The 19,049-nt window shown below is 43.2% G+C and overlaps 1 protein-coding gene across 1 annotated transcript in view; it reads left to right on the forward strand.

The window, feature by feature from the left end:
- Positions 1-1,337: 1,337 nt before the first annotated feature.
- The window catches only part of HGSNAT (heparan-alpha-glucosaminide N-acetyltransferase), a 57,396-nt gene continuing 39,684 nt past the window's right edge, over positions 1,338-19,049 (forward strand). The window contains exons 1-5 of the mRNA XM_075861520.1: positions 1,338-1,774; positions 12,526-12,638; positions 14,502-14,629; positions 15,995-16,116; positions 16,868-16,937. Coding sequence (XP_075717635.1) covers positions 1,663-1,774; positions 12,526-12,638; positions 14,502-14,629; positions 15,995-16,116; positions 16,868-16,937 — 545 coding nt within the window. The 5' untranslated portion in view covers positions 1,338-1,662. The remainder of the gene's footprint in view (positions 1,775-12,525; positions 12,639-14,501; positions 14,630-15,994; positions 16,117-16,867; positions 16,938-19,049) is intronic.

The following is a 19,049-nucleotide window of genomic DNA, read 5'->3' on the forward strand; positions in this document are numbered from 1 at the left end:
GATCGGCGCTGCAATGTAGATTACAGTAACGTTTTTATTTTTAAAAAACGAGCATTTTTGGCCAAGTTATGACCATTTTTGTATTTATGCAAATGAGGCTTGCAAAAGTCCAAGTGGGTGTGTTTAAAAGTAAAAGTCCAAGTGGGCGTGTATTATGTGCGTACATCGGGGCGTGTTTACTACTTTTACTAGCAGGGCGTTCTGACGAGAAGTATCATCCACTTCTCTTAAGAACGCCCAGCTTCTGGCAGTGCAGACACACAGCGTGTTCTCGAGAGATCACGCTGTGACGTCACTCACTTCCTGCCCCAGGTCCTGCATCGTGTCGGCCACATCGGCACCAGAGGCTACAGTTGATTCTGCAGCAGCATCAGCGTTTGCAGGTAAGTAGCTACATCGACTTACCTGCAAACGCTGATGCTGCTGCAGAATCAACTGTAGCCTCTGGTGCCGATGTGGCCGACACGATGCAGCACCTGTGAGTGACTGATCTGCACTGCCAGAAGCTGGGTGTTGTGAAGAGAAGTGGATGTTACTTCTCTTCAGAGCGCCCTGCTAGTAAAAGTATTAAAAACGCCCCGATGTACGCACATAATACACGCCCACTTGGACTTTTACTTTTAAACACACCCACTTGGACTTTTGCAAGCCTCATTTGCATAACTACAAAAATGGTCATAACTTGGCCAAAAATGCTCGTTTTTTAAAACTAAAAACGTTACTGTAATCTACATTGCAGCGCCGATCTGCTGCAATAGCAGATAGGGGTTGCAAAATCTGGTGACAGAGCCTCTTTAAGTGGCTTTTGCGCACGCAAAACGCCGCATTTTTGCATGTGCAAAAACGCCACGCTCGTGTGAATCCAGCCTAAGACAGCACATAAGGATCTAGCAGGATCCCTATGCGCTGACTAAATGAATGGAGAGGAGTGCATGATGCTGATTGGTCACTGATTGGTCAGCGTCATACACTCCTCTGTACAATGCCCACTTGGTCTAAAGTAAAAACACGCCCAGTTGGGCATTAAGCAACTCATTAGCATAAATCAAAAATCGCTAATAAAGTGGTAAAAATAGATCGTTTTATTAAATAAAAAGCACTGCTGTCACCTACATTACAGCGCCCATCTCCTTATGTAGGAGACAGGGCACTTATAATGTGGTGACAGAGCCTCTTTAACACGAGAAGCGGCTGTGTGGTATTATTTCATTTGGTCTTCAGTGATAGGTCGCTTCAGTCACCCTCCCATCGTGTGTCTGATCTGCGATTGGCTGCTAGCACTGCCCGGCTGCAGCAGCACTGGGACGAGCCTGCGAGTTTTAAGGTGGAGCAAGGGTAGACGCTGTGGGAATGACAGCTATAGGGCAGGGAAGGAAGAGACCAATAGTGAGCGCGCTGAAGAGAATCAGACTGGGAAGCTTGTAAAACCTGGGGCGGCGGCACACGTAGAAGCGCGGTACTATGTGTGGGTGACAAGTTGTGTTTACAGCTTTAAGAACCCGCTCCGCCTATGATACATGGCAGCTGTCTGAGCTAAGGTGGCGGACTCATCACGCCGACAAAAACCTGGAAAAGCGGGAGGAAGTAAGAAAACGGAGGGGGAGGCGGAAGAAGAGGAAAAAGCAGAATAGTGAGGAGAGCGGCGGTGACAGGAGGAAAAGGATGGGGCTGGCATGGCCCACCTGTGCCCACTGCCTGTGCCTACTGTCTGCCCTGAGCCTCGTCCTGCTGGTCAGCTGCACCAGCTCCTCCATCAGCAGCCAGCATGCAGACAGTAAGTGCGTCTTCCCATGGCCTTATACTAGGGATCTTCCATCGGATGACTGATACACTGGTGACATGGTGTTTGCTTCACCACTTGTATATAACGCCTGGTCAGTGGGCACCCACTTGGCACTGCCCACTATTCATTGTGATTTGGTTACTGCTACGAAGAAGAATAAATATTGTGTTGTTGCCTTTGAGCTTATGAAATAGTGACATTCCTGAGGTTAGAATGCTGGATTTAGTTTTCCTAGAAGTTGTGATTCATGATATTTTACATAAGTGTTGGATACATTTATTAGAGAAGTTGATCAGGTCCTGACATGTCAATAGTGTTTTCAGGGAAAGTAAAATGAAACTTTGGGGGTAATCAGATAATGGCGCATACGTAACAGTGGTCAGGGAGGTCCTTGCAGCGCCATCCGCTGTCCCCGAGGTCGTACAGAATGGCTACTAATCTCCCAAACATCAATAGGGCAGAAAAGACCGCCTGTCCCTTATGCCAAGCGGTGCCCCCTTCAGTAGTGACAGATGATGAACCTGTGTGACCGCCCTGCCCAAAAGTATTCTCATTAGTTGCTTTTTGACATTTCATTGTTTGGTGGCACCAATACCCACATTCAGGAACAGAAGGATCTTGTAGAATAGAAGGGCAGTGTGACGTCCAACAATGGGGGTAGTCACCTAGAATGTTAAAAATGGTAACATGCACGGTTGATTCTCTCAGAACTTGGTTTATGGTGAGATTTCCAGGGAAGACAAATGACTACAAATAAAGTAATGCCCGACTCCTGGAAAACGCCATCATGTGTTTAGTACAGACACCCCTTGATCTTGTCAAGGACAGAGAATTAAATTCTGGACGCTGCTATACCACATCCATTGTAGAAGATAAAATACAGTAAAGATTAGGAACCAACTTGAAGCTTATTAGCCGGGCAGTAAGGACTTTCAACCCACCGCTAGAAAACAAACCAAGCGGTTACGCACCCAAAACCCCTATTTTAAGGCGCACTAGCGATCCTTTTTAGGCTCTAGGGAAAATTACCGACGTGCTGTAAAAATGCCACTAAGCCGTAACACTAATGCGATACGTGGATCATGAACTACCATTTGCTAAGGCTCTGGTCACGTCTGTGTTTAGCGGCCCCGTCAGGTGTTCCATTACTTTTGACAGGAAGGATAACCCAATTATAAGTCGATGGGGTGCCATTCGGATCTGTTTTAACGCCGGTCCAGCACACGCCACTATGGCTTATTTTCTCAGACCTCAATAGACCCCTAGATCAGTCCTGAAATCCATGCTTGCTACTGTAGCATTGAGCTGTCCAATGATCGCTATTTAACATTGCTCCCCTCATGACATCTCTGTCGACAATAACACTGATCAGCCATGACATTAAAGCCACCTGCGTAATATTGTGTAGGTTCCGCTCGTGCCGCCAAAACCGCTCTGACCTGTCGAGGTATAAAGTCCACAAGACCTCTGAAAAGTCCTGTAGTATCTGACACCAAGACGTTCGCAGCAAATCCTTTAAGTCCTGTAAGTTGCAATGTGGGGCCTCCATGGATCGGACTAGCCTTCGCTCCCCACTTGAATTGATGAGCCATGGGTGCCCATGACCCTGTCGTCGGTTCACCAGTTGTCCTTCCTTGGATTACTGTTGGTAGGTACTAACCAGTGCGTACCAGGAACAACCCAGAATTGGAGATGCTCTGACCCGGTAGTCTAACCGTCACAATTTGACCCTTGTCCGTGTCGCTCAGATCATTACCCTTCACTTGCTGCCTAATATATCCCACCTCTTGACAGGTGCCATTGTCATGATATAATCAGTGTTATTCACTTCACCTGTCAGTGGTTTTAATGCCATGGTTGAATGGTTTATACGGAACGGTAACTGTCAGTTCAAATTCCAATTGGAGATTCGATTTTTTTTTTTTGAGGTTCAATTAGTAAAATTCCAATTTGTTTCTCGGCCATGGCAGATCTCAAGGGACAGTCAGGATGTCCTCGTAGACCTGGTATTATCATCAGGATCCTAAACATCTCATGTCTATGTACCTTCTAGGTAGATGATATATACTAATACTTCTCAATGAATTAGAATATCATCAAAAAGTTCATTTATTAATTCAATTCAAAAAGTGAAACTATTATAATATTATATACATTCATCACACACAGAATGATCTATTTCCAGCATTTTTTTCTTGTAATGTTGATGATTATGGCTAACAGTTAATGAAAAGCCAAAATTTAGTCTCAGAATATTCTAATATTATATAAGCCCAATTTCAAAAATGATTTTTAGTACCGAAATGTTGGCCTACTGAAAAGTATGTACTGTATATGCCCTCAATGGACCAACACAGTGGACCAACATTTGCTCAGCGGTCCAAAGTCCTGTTTTCAGATGAAAGTAAATGTTGCATTTCATTTGGAAATCTCGGTCCCAGAGTCTGGAGGAAGAGTGGAGAGGCATCAATCTAAGTTGCTTGCGGTCCAGTGTGAAGTTTCCAGTCAGTGATGGTTTGCGGAGCCATGTCATCTGCTGGTGTTGGCCCGCTGTGTTATATCAAGTCCAGAGTCAGCGCAGCCGTCTAGCAGGAAATATTTAAAGCACTTCATGCTTCCCTCTGCTGACAAGCTTTATGGAGATGCTGATTTCATTTTCCAGCAGGACTTGGCACCTGCCCACACTGCCAAAAGTACCAATACCTGGTTTAATAACCACAGTATCACTGCGCTTGATTGGCCAGCAAACTCGCCTGACCTAAACCCCATAGAGAATCTATAGGGTATTATCAAGAGGAAGAGGAGACACCAGACCCAACAATGCAGACGAGCTGAAGGCCGCTATCAAAGCAACCTGGGCTTCCATAACACCTCAGCAGTGCCACAGGCTGATCGCCTCCATGCCACGCCGCATTGATGCAGTAATTCATGCAAAAGGAGCCCCGACCAAGTATTGAGTGCATATACTGGACATACTTTTCAGTAGGCCTACATTCCGGTATTAAAAATCATTTTTGAAATTGGGCTTATATAATCTATTTTTCTGAGAGACTAAATTTTGGGTTTTCATTAAGGGTATGTTCACATGAGGTCATTACGTCCATAATTGACGGACGTATTTCGGCCGCAAGTCCCGGACCGAACACACTGCAGGGAGCCGGGCTCCTAGCATCATAGTTATGTACGATGCTAGGAGTCCCTGCCTCGCTGCCGGACAGCTGTCCCGTGCTGTAATCATGTTTTCAGTACGGGACAGTAGTTCCACGGAGAGGCAGGGACTCCTAGCATCGTACATAACTATGATGCTAGGAGCCCGGCTCCCTGCACTGTGTTCAGTCCGGTACTTTGGGGCCGAAATACATCCGTCAATTACGGACGTAATGACCTCATGTGAACATACCCTAAGTGTTAGCCATAATTATCAATAGATCACTCTGTGTGTAATGAGTCTATATAATATGAGTTTCATTTTTTGAATTGAATTCCTGAAATTAACTTTTTGATGATATTCTAATTCATTGAGAAGGACTAGTATATGTATGTATATCTCCCCTCTGTTTCTGTTTCTTCCTTTTTAAAAAGCAAAAAAACAGCATGTTCCCACTGCCAACTCTTTTCAAACAATCTTATGGGCAGGTCATCAAATTATTCTGTGTGACAGCAACTCATTTGACATGAGTGACCCACATCAATCTATTAATGAGGAACGCAGAACGCATGTTGGAGTTTCCTAAAAGCAAACAAAATGTTTTTGTCCTGGGAATTTTTTTCGATCCACAATTCCCATGTTTCTTTATAAGACGTATATTAAGCCTTTTTATTGTAGAATAAACTGAATAATATAAACTGAAGCTTTCTTGCTGGGGCAATGTATCTTGTTCTGTTAGATGTGGTAGCCTAGATATCTGTATTTCCAACATTAAAATTAGTTTCTTAGGTTTTAACCCCTTCCCGACATTTGTCGTATGCATAAGTCATTTAAAGCCTGTGCTTCCCCCAAATTGCTGTAGCCATACGATAAACAGGGAAGCGGTTACTGTGTAAAATGACACAGTTACAATGTAAGGCCTCATGCACACGACCGTAGTGGTGTGCACGGGCCGTGACTTGCGGCTCGGACGGCCTCTGAGTGTCACATCCGGCCGCTCGCAAATCGCGGGCCGTACACATGGCCGTTTGCGTTCATTTCTGGCTCCTGGGCAATGCACAGATCGTGGAAACCACGGTCGTGTGTATGGGCCTATTGGAATGAATTGCGGCCGCAAAAATACGTTTGTGTGCATCGGGCCTTAAGATGACTGCTGTCCATTCAGACCGGTCAATTACAGCTATGTGCAGCTTTAGCAAATCACTGCACCGTGATATGGTGGTGATTGGTGCTGTCTAGGGCAGCACTAATCCCTACCACGTATTGATGAGGAGGTCGCGGTGGTGCCACCGCCTGATCGCTACGATTGGTCGGTCTGCATAGACAGACCAATCGCAGCCATGTGTTTCTAACACCCTGCACTAGCTCTGCCCGCCTCATTCCGGTTAGGAACGGTGAGCAGAGCTGGTGTGACCGTCTGTGAGCCAATAATTACCGATTCCGAGGCTTTCTGGTCTTGAAATCCTGCTGAGTCGTCTGCATCCAGCTGCTGTGTGATCCCTCTGAGTAGTCATCATCCTGATCTGTGCGGCTGCAGGTTATTATTTTTTTTTTTTTAGCAGCAGCACTAGTTCTGTTCCTGTATTTCCCAGCCCCTGTTCCTGTACCCCATACCGCTTTTTACGTCCTGCGGCCACTGAGTGTGGATCAGTGACCGCCATCACTGGTTTTTGGCACAGGACTTTTTTTTTTTGGTTTCTGCACCGTCTCCCTGTGTGCCCCCTGTGGACACGGAGTGCTGATCAGTGACCTCCATCACAGATCAGCATCTGGGGTAATTTTTTGGACACAAGTTTTATTTTTTGTCTTTTTCTACCCGCACCAGTTCACTGTGTGTATCCTGCGACTCCTGAGCACTGATTAGTGAGCGCCGTCACTGATCGGCATCTATGCTCAATTTTTTGCCCTTTTATTTGTTACTGCACCATCTACCAGTGTGCGCCCAGTGGCCAGTGAGTGCTGAGTCTAGAATCCGTCTCAGTGGTAATTTGTTGACACAGGCTTTTTTTTGGGTATATACAGTGAAGGAAATAAGTATTTGATCCCTTGCTGATTTTGTAAGTTTGCCCACTGTCAAAGACATGAACAGTCTAGAATTTTTAGGCTAGGTTAATTTTACCAGTGAGAGATAGATTATATAAAAAAAGAAAATCACATAGTCAAAATTATATATATTTATTTGCATTGTGCACAGAGAAATAAGTATTTGATCCCCTACCAACCATTAAGAGTTCAGCCTCCTCCAGACCAGTTACACGCTCCAAATCAACTTGGTGCCTGCATTAAAGACAGCTGTCTTACCTGGTCACCTGTATAAAATACTCCTGTCCACAGACTCAATTAATCAGTCTGACTCTAACCTCTACAACATGGGCAAGAGCAAAGAGCTTTCTAAGGATGTCAGGGACAAGATCATAGACCTGCCCAAGGCTGGAATGGGCTACAAAACCATAAGTAAGACGCTGGGTGAGAAGGAGACAGCTGTTGGTGCAATAGTAAGAAAATGGAAGACATACAAAATGACTGTCAATCGACATCGATCTGGGGCTCCATGCAAAATCTCACCTCGTGGGGTATCCTTGATCCTGAGGAAGGTGAGAGCTCAGCCGAAAACTACACGGGGGGAACTTGTTAATGATCTCAAGGCAGCTGGGACCACAGTCGCCAAGAAAACCATTGGTAACACATTACGCCGTAATGGATTAAAATCCTGCAGTGCCCGCAAGGTCCCCCTGCTCAAGAAGCCACATGTACAGGCCCATCTGAAGTTTGCAAATGAACATCTGGATGATTCTGAGAGTGATTGGGAGAAGGTGCTGTGGTCAGATGAGACTCGCCGTGTTTGGAGGAAGGGAAATGCTGCCTATGACCCAAAGAACACCGTCCCCACTGTCAAGCATGGAGGTGGAAACATTATGTTTTGGGGGTGTTTATCTGCTAAGGTCACAGGACTACTTCACCGCATCAATGGGAGAATGGATGGAGCCATGTACCGTCAAATCCTGAGTGACAACCTCCTTCCCTCCACCAGGACATTAAAAATGGCTCGTGGCTGGGTCTTCCAGCACGACAATGACCCGAAACATACAGCCAAGGCAACAAAGGAGTGGCTCAAAAAGAAGCACATTAAGGTCATGGAGTGGCCTAGCCAGTCTCCAGACCTTAAGCCCATCGAAAACTTATGGAGGGAGCGGAAGATCCGAGTTGCCAAGCGACAGCCTCGAAATCTTATTGATTTACAGATGATCTGCAAAGAGGAGTGGGCCAAAATTCCGTCTAACATGTGTGCAAACCTCATCATCCACTACAAAAAACGTCTGACTTCTGTGCTTGCCAACAAGGGTTTTGCCACCAAGTATTAAGTCTTGTTTGCCAAAGGGATCAAATACTTATTTCTCTGTGCACAATGCAAATAAATATATATAATTTTGACACTGTGATTTTTCAGTTTTTTTTTTTGTTTTTTTTTAATATAATCTCTCACTGGTAAAATTAACCTAGTCTAAAAATTCTAGACTGTTCATGTCTTTGACAGTGGGCAAACTTACAAAATCAGCAAGGGATCAAATACTTATTTCCTTCACTGTATATATACATATACAAAGGGCCCACATATGGCCATGTCCCAAAACAGGCCTTTTCCTATATTGGCATGACCACGAGAGAACTTAAAATGAGAGTCCAGGAACATGTTAGAGATATTAAAAGAGCTGGAAAAATTGTGGCAAATGATTGGGAGACGATTAACAAACTCAAATCTATCCCCAGACATTTTCGGGACCATCATAACAACAGGTTTTTCACTGTTTTGGCGACATTGCCTCCGCAAACCATTCCAACTAAATTAGAATTTTAAATGGGGCTCCTTCCCTTCTGAACCCTGCCGTGTGTCTAAACAGCCGTTTATGACCACATATGGGGTATTGTTGTACTCGGACGACACTGCTCTAGAATGTTGGGGTGCTTTTTCTTCTTTTTAGTTTTTGTGGAAATGAAACAAAATTTGCTAAACCTACATCTTATTGGAAAAAATTTAGATTTTCATTTTCACGGCCTAATTTCAAAAATTTCTGCAAAAAGCCTGTGTTGTCAAAATGCTCACTATACACGTATAGAAATTCCTTGAGGGGTGTAGTTTCTCAAATGGGGTCACTTTTGGGGGGTTTCCACTGTTTTAGCCACTCTGGGGCTTGCAAATGCGACATGGCCTCCGCAAACTATTCCAGCTAAATTTGAACTCTAAGAGTCAAATAGCGCTCCTTCCCTTCTGAGCCCTTCCGTGTGTCCAAACACACGTTTACGCGACCACATATGGGGTATCGTTGTACTCAGGAGAAATGGCCTTACAAATGTTGGGGTGCTTTTTCTTCTTTAGTCCTTGTGGAAATATAAAATATTCTGCATGTTATTGGAAAAACAAATTACATTTTTATTTTTCACGTCAAAATTCTAATAAAATCTTTGAAACACCTGTGGCGTCAAAATGCTCACTACACACCTACGTGAATTTCTTGAGGGGTGTCGTTTCCAAATGGGGTCACTTTCGGGGTGTTTCCTTTTGTTTTGGTACCACAAGACTTCTTCAAACCTGACGTGGTGCCTAAATCTAATAAAAAGAAGGCCCCAAAATCCTCTATTTGCTTCTGAGGCCAGTGTTTCAGTCCATTACCACACTGGGGCCACATATTTCTAAAAACTGCAGAATCTTCAAAATAAATATTGATTTGCGTTTCTCTGGTGAAACCTTCTGTGTAAGGCCCCATGCACACGACCGTATTTTTTTCATCCGTAATTACAGACCCGTTCATTTCTATGGGCTACGGACACCTTTCCATATTTTTACGGATGGTTGTCCGTGCCGTAGAGATTATAGAACATGTCCTTTTTTGTCTGTAATTACGGCACGGACTCCCCATAGAAATCGATGGGTGCTCGCGTAATTACGGACGGCTACAGATGTGCATCCGTAGCTGTCCCTAATTACGGAAGCATGAAGCATTACTATGCGAGGCCATGGGTTACCCAAGATTCCTCCCTGTCGTCTTTTTTTTATTTTTTATCTGTGGATCCGTAAATATGGATGCATTACGGTCCGTATATGTGGATGATTTATGGATGACTATAAATTGCTACGGATCCGTATTTACAGAACGTATTTACGGATGGATGAAATTGACGGACATGTGCTTGGGGCATTACAGAAAAAATGGATTAGAAATGAATTTCTATAAAAAAAAATGAAATTTGTAGATTTTACCTCTACTTTGCCTTAATTCTTGTGACATGCCTAAAGGGTTAAGAAACTTTTTAAATGCTGTTTTCAGTACTTTTGAGTGGTGCAGTTTTTAAAATGGGGTGATTTATGAGGGTTTGTATAGTATGGGCCCCTCAAAGCCACTTCACAACTGAACTGGTTCCTGTAAAAATAGCCTTATGAAATTTTCTTGAAAATGTGAGAAATTTCTGCTAAAGTTCTAAGCCTTGTAACGTCCTAGAAAAATTAAAAGGATGTTCAAAAAACAATGCAACTATAAAGTAGACATATGAGAAATGTTAGAAACTAGTGACTGTTTTGTGTGGTATTACTATTTGACTTACAAGCAATTCCATTCAAATTTATACAAAATTCCAATTTTTGCAATCTTTTGCTAAATTTTTATGTTTTTCACAATTAAATACTGAATGTATAGACCAAATTTTACCACTAACATAAAGGCCAATGTGTCACGAGAAAACAATATCGCTTGAATAGTTAAAAGCATGATTATCACATAAAGTGATACATGTCAGATTTGAAAAATAAGGCTCTGTCAGGAAGATCAAAAGTGGCTGCAGCGGGAAGGGGTTAAAATACTTGCTTTCTTATTTGGACTGTGCATTTATGATGAATAAAAATGTATCGGAATTCAATGAAGAGTTACTGTGTGTGCACCACCAATGGCACCACCACCCCTAATGTTTATGGCATATCGAATTGAAAGCATAAATGTTAATTGTGGGAAAACCTCAACACTGAAGCTGGCCATACAGAATAGATAAATATCTGGATTGGACTCGCAGTTTGTCAGGATCAGTTGGCAATCTAATGTGCATGGGGCCAATCACACGCTGCAGCGGTCACATGGCCTGCAACATCAACCGGAGGCCGGACTAGCACACAGAAGAGAGGGAGGCGGTAAGTATAACGCTTTATTTTTTTCTTAGCGCTGCTTTCCGCAGCGGAAATTATGTCCGAAAAGCCGCACCACATGGAGGGAATGCGCTGTGGGTTCCAGGCTGGATACGTTGCATAGTTTTTATGCAGCGTATCCGACTTTTGGGAACCTGGCCTAATAGTTATTTAAGTTGGTGGAGGTCTGTGCACATGTATTTCACCAAAGTGTTCTTATGACGTCACCGTGTGTTGGATTTCCTCTTTTAGAAATTGATTGTTGAAGTTTTCTAATATACAATATTTAGTGTAATATGAGTATACCACAGTTTGTGTGTGCGTGTGTGTGTGTCACTAATCCTATTCCTAATTTAATTTCACAATTCTTTTGCAAATATGGATTATATGGATCCGTTATATCTGTCATTGAAGCCACGTATGCCACTATACGTGGCTTCACGTTTGCCACATGCACTGAGATATTTCTCTGGTTCACGTGCCAAATGTTAAAGAGGCTCTGTCACCAGATTTTGCAACCCCTATCTGCTATTGCAGCAGATCGGCGCTGCAATGTAGATTACAGTAACGTTTTTATTTTTAAAAAACGAGCATTTTTGGCCAAGTTATGACCATTTTCGTATTTATGCAAATGAGGCTTGCAAAAGTACAACTGGGCGTGTTGAAAAGTAAAAGTCCAAGTGGGCGTGTATTATGTGCGTACATCGGGGCGTGTTTACTACTTTTACTAGCTGGGCTTTCTGACGAGAAGTATCATCCACTTCTCTTCACAACGCCCAGCTTCTGGCAGTGCAGACACAGCCGTGTTCTCGAGAGATCACGCTGTGACGCCACTCACAGGTCCTGCATCGTGTCAGACGAGCGAGGACACATCGGCACCAGAGGCTACAGATGATTCTGCAGCAGCATCGGCGTTTGCAGGTAAGTCGATGTAGCTACTTACTTGCAAACGCTGATGCTGCTGCAGAATCAACTGTAGCCTCTGGTGCCGATGTGGCCGACACGATGCAGGACCTGTGAGTGACGTCACAGATCTGCACTGCCAGAAGCTGGGCGTTCTGAAGTGGATGATACTTCTATACACAACGCCCAGCTAGTAAAAGTAGTAAACACGCCCCGATGTACGCACATAATACACGCCCAGTTGTACTTTTACTTTTCAACACGCCCAGTTGTACTTTTAGTTTTCAACACGCCCACTTGGACTTTTGCAAGCCTCATTTGCATAAATACAAAAATGGTCATAACTTGGCCAAAAATGCTCGTTTTTAAAAAATAAAAACGTTACTGTAATCTACATTGCAGCGCCTATCTGCTGCAATAGGAGATAGGGGTTGCAAGATCTGGTGACAGAGCCTCTTTAAGCCCGAACATGAAATGAACACAGCCGTGCCATGTTTTTTATATTGTTTATTTTTAATGTAGGCCATTCAAAGAGATCAGCTCATCTAAAAATGGACCAAGCTCTTCTGCTAATCAACAATGAGTTGCCCAGTGAGAAGTTTATGGTTTTTTGGCGTTCCGACCAATGTTTCCAGGTATAACATATATTTATTTATTACATTTTTCTTTTTTATCAACTGGGACTAAAAATGATCATGTACCTAAAATGAAACTGTCAATAGTTAACTGGGACATGTTTTAGACCTCCTATGAGTACAACTAGAAGGCTCTTTTTGACTCTACAAAGTGGCCCTCTCACCTTTGCCCCTATTTCATTAGTCTCTTGAGAGTAGGAATTTAGGTCAATTGGTTAAAAGGGTTATTCCCATCTCAGACGTTTATGCAGATCTTGCATGAATGTCTGGTAGATACGGGTCCCAGCTCTGGGAACCGCACCTATATCGAGAACCGGGGTCATCCGAACCCCGTTTCGCTTGGCGAAACAGATGCTGACTGCCGATTCTAGACGGCAGCCAGTGGCCACCTCGCCAGGCAAATGGGGGGTCGTGACCCATGTTTTTGATATAGGTGCAGGTCTCAGAGCTAGGACCTGCATCTATCGGACATTTATGACATATCATGTGGATGAAACTTAGTTTTCCAGCTTTATTAAAGACAAGAACTGATACCTTTTTTATTTTGTGTTATTTCAGACTGTTTTGATAACTCTTGGTTATACACCATTAGGCCCTGTTCACACTGAGTTTTTTTTACACTTTTTTGCCGCGGAAACTGCGGCAAAAACCGCAGCAAAAAACGTCCGAAATTGCCTCCCATTAGTTTCAATGGGAGGTGGAGACTTTTTTTTTATCGCGAGCAGAAAAAAATATTTGCGCGAAAAAATAGGGTCCCAACCCAATCGCATATAAAATAAATATTCGGCACACAAGGTTGAAGTTTTTTTTAAAGAAATCTTGATTTTTATGAGCGCCAAATGCAGCGGTCAGCCGCAATTCTAAACGAAGCGCCAACGACTGGATATAACAGTAAGGGTATGTGCACACACACTAATTACGTCCGTAATTGACGGACGTATTTCGGCCGCAAGTCCAGGACCCAACACAGTGCAGGGAGCCGGGCTCCTAGCATCATAGTTATGTACGATGCTAGGAGTCCCTGCCTCTCTGCAGGACAAATGTCACGTACTGTAATCATGTTTTCAGTACGGGACAGCAGTTCCACGGAGTAGCAGGGACTCCTAGCATCGTACATAACTATGATGCTAGGAGCCCGGCTCCCTGCAGTGTGTTCGGTCCGGTACTTGCGGCCGAAATACGTCCGTCAATTACGGACGTAATTAGTGTGTGTGCACATACCCTAACCAGAACGGCACAGTGCCTGTTGAAGGTCGTGTTATGACCGAAGCGTCACACTAAGCCTCTGGCATCCACTACTACTTGTATTAAAAATCAAGATTTCTTTCAAAAAAACTTCAACCTTGTGTACCGAATACTTATTTTATATACCCTTGGGCCCTGTTCACACAGAGTTTTTTTGCAGGCAGAAAATGGTGCCTCTGGAATTTTGAAGCAGATTTTGATCTGCCTGCACGCCGTTTGCCATTGAGCGCCGCGCCAAATAACGCCGCGAAAGACGCTTTCTCTGCCTCCCATTGCTGTCAATGGGAGTTCAGAGACATAAACGAAGACGGGGCATGTCGCTTCTTCCCGCGAGGCGGTTTTACCGCTCGCGGCAAAAAAACGCCTCCGCCTCCCATGGAATTTTTTTGCTTGTTTTTCAACATGGTTTCCGCGTCAAAAAACGTGTAAAAAAAACTCAGTGTGAACTCCCCCATAGCAGGGATTATGGAGACTTTGGTACATTATTAATTTGTGGTCATTACATTTTTTTTAAATACATTTTCCAAAATTAGGACTATTGAATTATGCGCAGTTCAATATGTTGTGAGTATCCAGCATGATGATGGTGGTCATTTCTTCTTTCCATTTTTCTGACAGTGCCTGTATCAAACTTTAGCTATATCAGACCAACGGATAGAACGCGCTAGTGATGTAGCAGTAGTAGATACACGACACCCAATCACTCTGCAAATTAATTCCACCTCAGGGAAAACAGCGCTCTGTCGGTGAGTTTTTAATAATTAATTTTTATTTATGCATATTTTGTTGTATGAACAACTTAGACAATTGTCCCAAAATATTTGTAAGTGCCTTAGAACAACTTCATGCATATATTTAAACCAACTCGAAAAAATAGAAGTCATAAAACCCACAAATGCACCATGAGCAGAATATTATGAATTTAAAATATACATTTTATTAGATCAATTTACATTTCAGAATAGAATAAGGATGTGGATACAACACTGAGCCAGTTCATACTCAAATTATGCAACATCGATAATATAACAACTTTATTGGATATATATGATCCCGATGAATGTAGGTAGCCACACTTATTAATCGACAGACCTATGACTGTGTGTGCCTGGATGAAACGAGTTCTAAGTGAGTGCAATGTTGCGCAAGCGTAATAGACTAAGCGATGATACAGGCATAGAGGTTTACAAAATCCAAGACCAAGTGAGACCATATGATAAGAGCGTAGTAGGAGCTATTCGGTCTAAATTTATATACAAGTTACTATTATCATAATCGGCAAGTGAATATAGTAAAACGGGAGTGACCGGGATTTTGAAAAATAAAGAATTTCAAAAAAGGACAAGCAGTAAAGTGGTGGCTTACCTAGGAAGGTATTTTGGGAGTGTAAGGGTCAGTTCACACAGAGTTTTTTGACGCAGAAACCGCGTTGGAAAACACGCTAAAAAAAACGGCCGAAAATGCCTCCCATTGATTTCAATGGGAGGTGGAGGCGTTTTTTTCCCGCGAGCGGGGAAAAAGAAGGGACATGCCCTATCTTTAGGCGTTTACGTCTCTGACCTCCCATTGACATCAATGGGAGGCAGAGAAAGCGTATTTCGCTGTGTTTTTTGCCCGTGGCGCTCAAGTAGGTATTGATATTTTGGCACAATGTATCTGCACATGGGACAACTGTATCTTCTGACAATTCCCTACAACTGGCTAGAATGAAGGGGCTGCGGCGCTCTGCCATGCACTGTGCACTGATTCTTAGATTTTCTAGATTTCCAAGCCTGGCAGACCGCACTGCAATTGACGTCTGTTGCATAGCACAGTCCTATACTTTTTAATGTACATGTCCTCAGCATAGCTAAACCAAAAGAGCACAGCACCTCTAGAGCTCAGTGGGGTCTTGGCTCACATGCCCCCCCCCCCCCTCCAAATGCTAATTTTTGAAATGTCAGGAGATAGATATAGCTCGAACATATATCCTTTTAGTTAGTTTGTCTAGTGACTCCTTTTTATCTTATTTTTCTTTATTAACTCTATCTGACTGAGGTTTAGGGCAGAAAAATATTCTAAGAACCAGAGTTGTCACGTTTTTTCCCCCTCTGAACTCTTTTTCGTTACAGCATTCATTACAGTTTTAGAGAATATGGAAACTACTCCTTGTGGGTAAAGACCAACCATTCCGGTACTAAAGATGTAACGTGTGAAATAATTATTAATCTGAACCCGGGTTACACTAACCTTCGTGAGTACTTTTTTCTTTTTTTCTCTTTAGTTTGTAATGCAACACAGTAGATGACCCTACAATTACTTTGGCTTAATGCACATAAGCTTCTTACAGCTCCATACAACCGTTCAGTTATATGGAGCCGTAATACAGCGTCCATAGACTTCGCCGGGGCTCTACTTTACCTCCGATTTAATACTAAGGGTATGTGCACACGATAACTGCATTTACGTCTGAAATTACGGAGCTGTTTTCAGGAGAAAACAGTTCCTGAATTTCAGATGTATTTGCTCGTACTCGCGTTTTGCAGGCGTCCATTACGGATGTAATTTGGAGCTGTTCTTCATTGAAGTCAATGAAAAACTGCTCAAATTACGTCCCAAGAAGTGTCCTGCACTTCTTTGGCGAGGCTGTTATTTTACGCGCCGTCTTTTGACAGCGACGCGTAAAATTACAGGTCGTCGGCACAGTACATCGGCAAACCCATTGAAATGAATGGGCAGATGTTTGCCGACGTATTGGAGCCGTGTTTTCAGGTGTAATTCGAGGCGTAAAACGCCTCCATTACGCCTGAAAATAGGTCGTGTGAACCCAGCCTAAAGGTTTCTTTCACTTGGAATCCGTATGGTGGCATGCTCCAGGGAGAATATCTACATACTACGATGACATACGGTGCACTATGCAGCGAAACAAGGACTAAAACTCGAACAAAACGCTTGCAGATCATTATTTCTATATATAATTGGCTATATTTTCCTTCTTTTTGCAGCCATCGTCATTGCCTTTTTTATATATGTGGCCATCTTTATTTTACTGTCTTTGGGATCGTTTTTGTTACGGTAAGCATAATTCTATTTCACAAATACTAGGCAAGTTCGTATTCAGTTCTTGAGAAGCTTTTATAACCTTCCTGATGCCTTTTGAATTCAATGCAGCAAGAACGTCAATTTTATCAAACATTTTTAAATTCAACATAAAACCCTGAGATACGTCATGGTCCTGGTAGATCTGGCTTGTATGTAGTTTGCCGCTATACAGTACAAAGATTATTGTAATTAACTGTACCCTTTGTATATTTATATTGTGTATTCTATTTAGAATATAATATTATTGTATCGTTTGGTAGTGTTCTATTATAATCTCATATTTTATTGCTTTGTTTTTACTTGTGCGGATGTGTGATGTTTTTTGTCTAATAGTGATTATTGGGCAATCCAAATTTGCAATAAAACAGGAACTTTTTTTATTGTTTAAATACCTCAGCATTTATGCTTCCTTTTTTTTTTTATGCAGCTGTTTCAACCATTATCATTCAAAACACAACCTATTAAACATAGGCTAAATGTTTCCTGTCATATTGCCCATGTATATTGTTTTACATATATCATATTTTTTTTTTTTTTTTTGTGGTTTGGACAGGTACAATTTATTCGCCCTTAAAAAATAAATAAAAACAAAACAAATTTAAAATATTCTGATATATAACCCCAACCCCCTGCCCAATCACACTCAGGAAGCTGAGATGAGGTGAGTTGTCTGATCGTTGTACCAGGCTATCTCCGTCAGTCCCGAAGTGCATGCATGACCATGGCCCCATTCAAATTTCTCCGCAACAAGGGGTTCCTGACCCCCATTCTAAGGATTGGTGGGGGTGCAAGCGGTTGGACCCCCATCGATCATACATTTATCACCTATCCTGTAGATGTTTGTCGTTGGATAATGCCTCCATGCGTTAACAAACAATTGTTTAATAATTAAAAGTTATATTTTAATTTTGTAGCCTCTGTTTTGCCCTTTTTGCTGCCCTAGGTACCGAGTCAGAAAGCGCCCTCTTTTAGAGGTTGTTCTGAGTATTTTGCTTTTGTAGGAAGGGTTAAAACATGGCATTTTTGCTGCAATAGTTTTGAACTGCCCCGCAAACACTAAGGACGGTAAACAAAGTCTTAAAGTGTACCTATCATTACAGAAAAAAAAAAAACAGTGCAGCCTAAAATGTTGCATATAACTTTCATACAGGGCTATCTCTAGATGTATGTGGGCCCTTGGTCGACAGTCACAGTGAGCCCACTGTCTACCCCACCTCTGGCTTTAGAAGCATATAGCATGTTTACCTAGATCGCCATGGGCCCTCCAAGTACAGTGGGCCGTGGCATCTGCCCAGCTTTGCCTGGCTGCTGGTACGGTCTACTGGTTTCTGTAAATGCATATTTTCCAAGCTTGCTGAAATTAAACGCTGTTATGTACTCTGAGCCAATCAGATGTTGTCTCCCTCCTGCTGCATACTTGCCAACAGTCCTGAATTTGCCGGGACTGTCCCGAATTTACAAGGACCGTCCCGGCAAATTATTGTCATGGGACTTGTCCCGGCAAATTATTGTCATGGGACTTGTCCCGGCAACTGCTACATTCAATTGTATCGGAGTCCTCCGGACACTGCTACAATTGAATGCTATGGCAGAGCAGGAAACTATCCGCTTCCTGCTCTGCCATCCACTTCTCCTGCAGCGTAATCCCCGGACAAAGAATTGCCGATTCTCTGCCTCGGATTCCGGTCATGGAGCCCCTGACTTCACTTTCCATATAAGGGCAGTGACGTCATGGCAGGACACCTCCTGCAGCAGAATCCCCGGCCAGAGCATTGCCATTCCCACTCATAGACAGTCATATGGGCAGTGATGTTCAGAGGGGTCCCCTGCTCTGGGGAAGCCCGTGACATATATGGGCAGTGATGTCAGGAGCAATGCAGGAGTCCCAGGCAGAGTGCTAAAAGCAGATCTGGTCTGGGACACAAGCTGGGGAAGCCCCTGACATCACTGTCCATATATGGACAGTGATGTCAGGAGCAGAGCTGGACTCCTAGGCGGAGTGCTAGTAGTGCTCTGTCCTGGACTCCTGCTTTGGGGTTGCCCCTGACATCACGTTCCGGTCCAGGAGGATCCCCTGACGTCACT

Source organism: Rhinoderma darwinii, chromosome 1, assembly GCF_050947455.1.
Source record: "Rhinoderma darwinii isolate aRhiDar2 chromosome 1, aRhiDar2.hap1, whole genome shotgun sequence".
NCBI classification, from domain to species: Eukaryota; Metazoa; Chordata; class Amphibia; order Anura; family Rhinodermatidae; genus Rhinoderma; species Rhinoderma darwinii.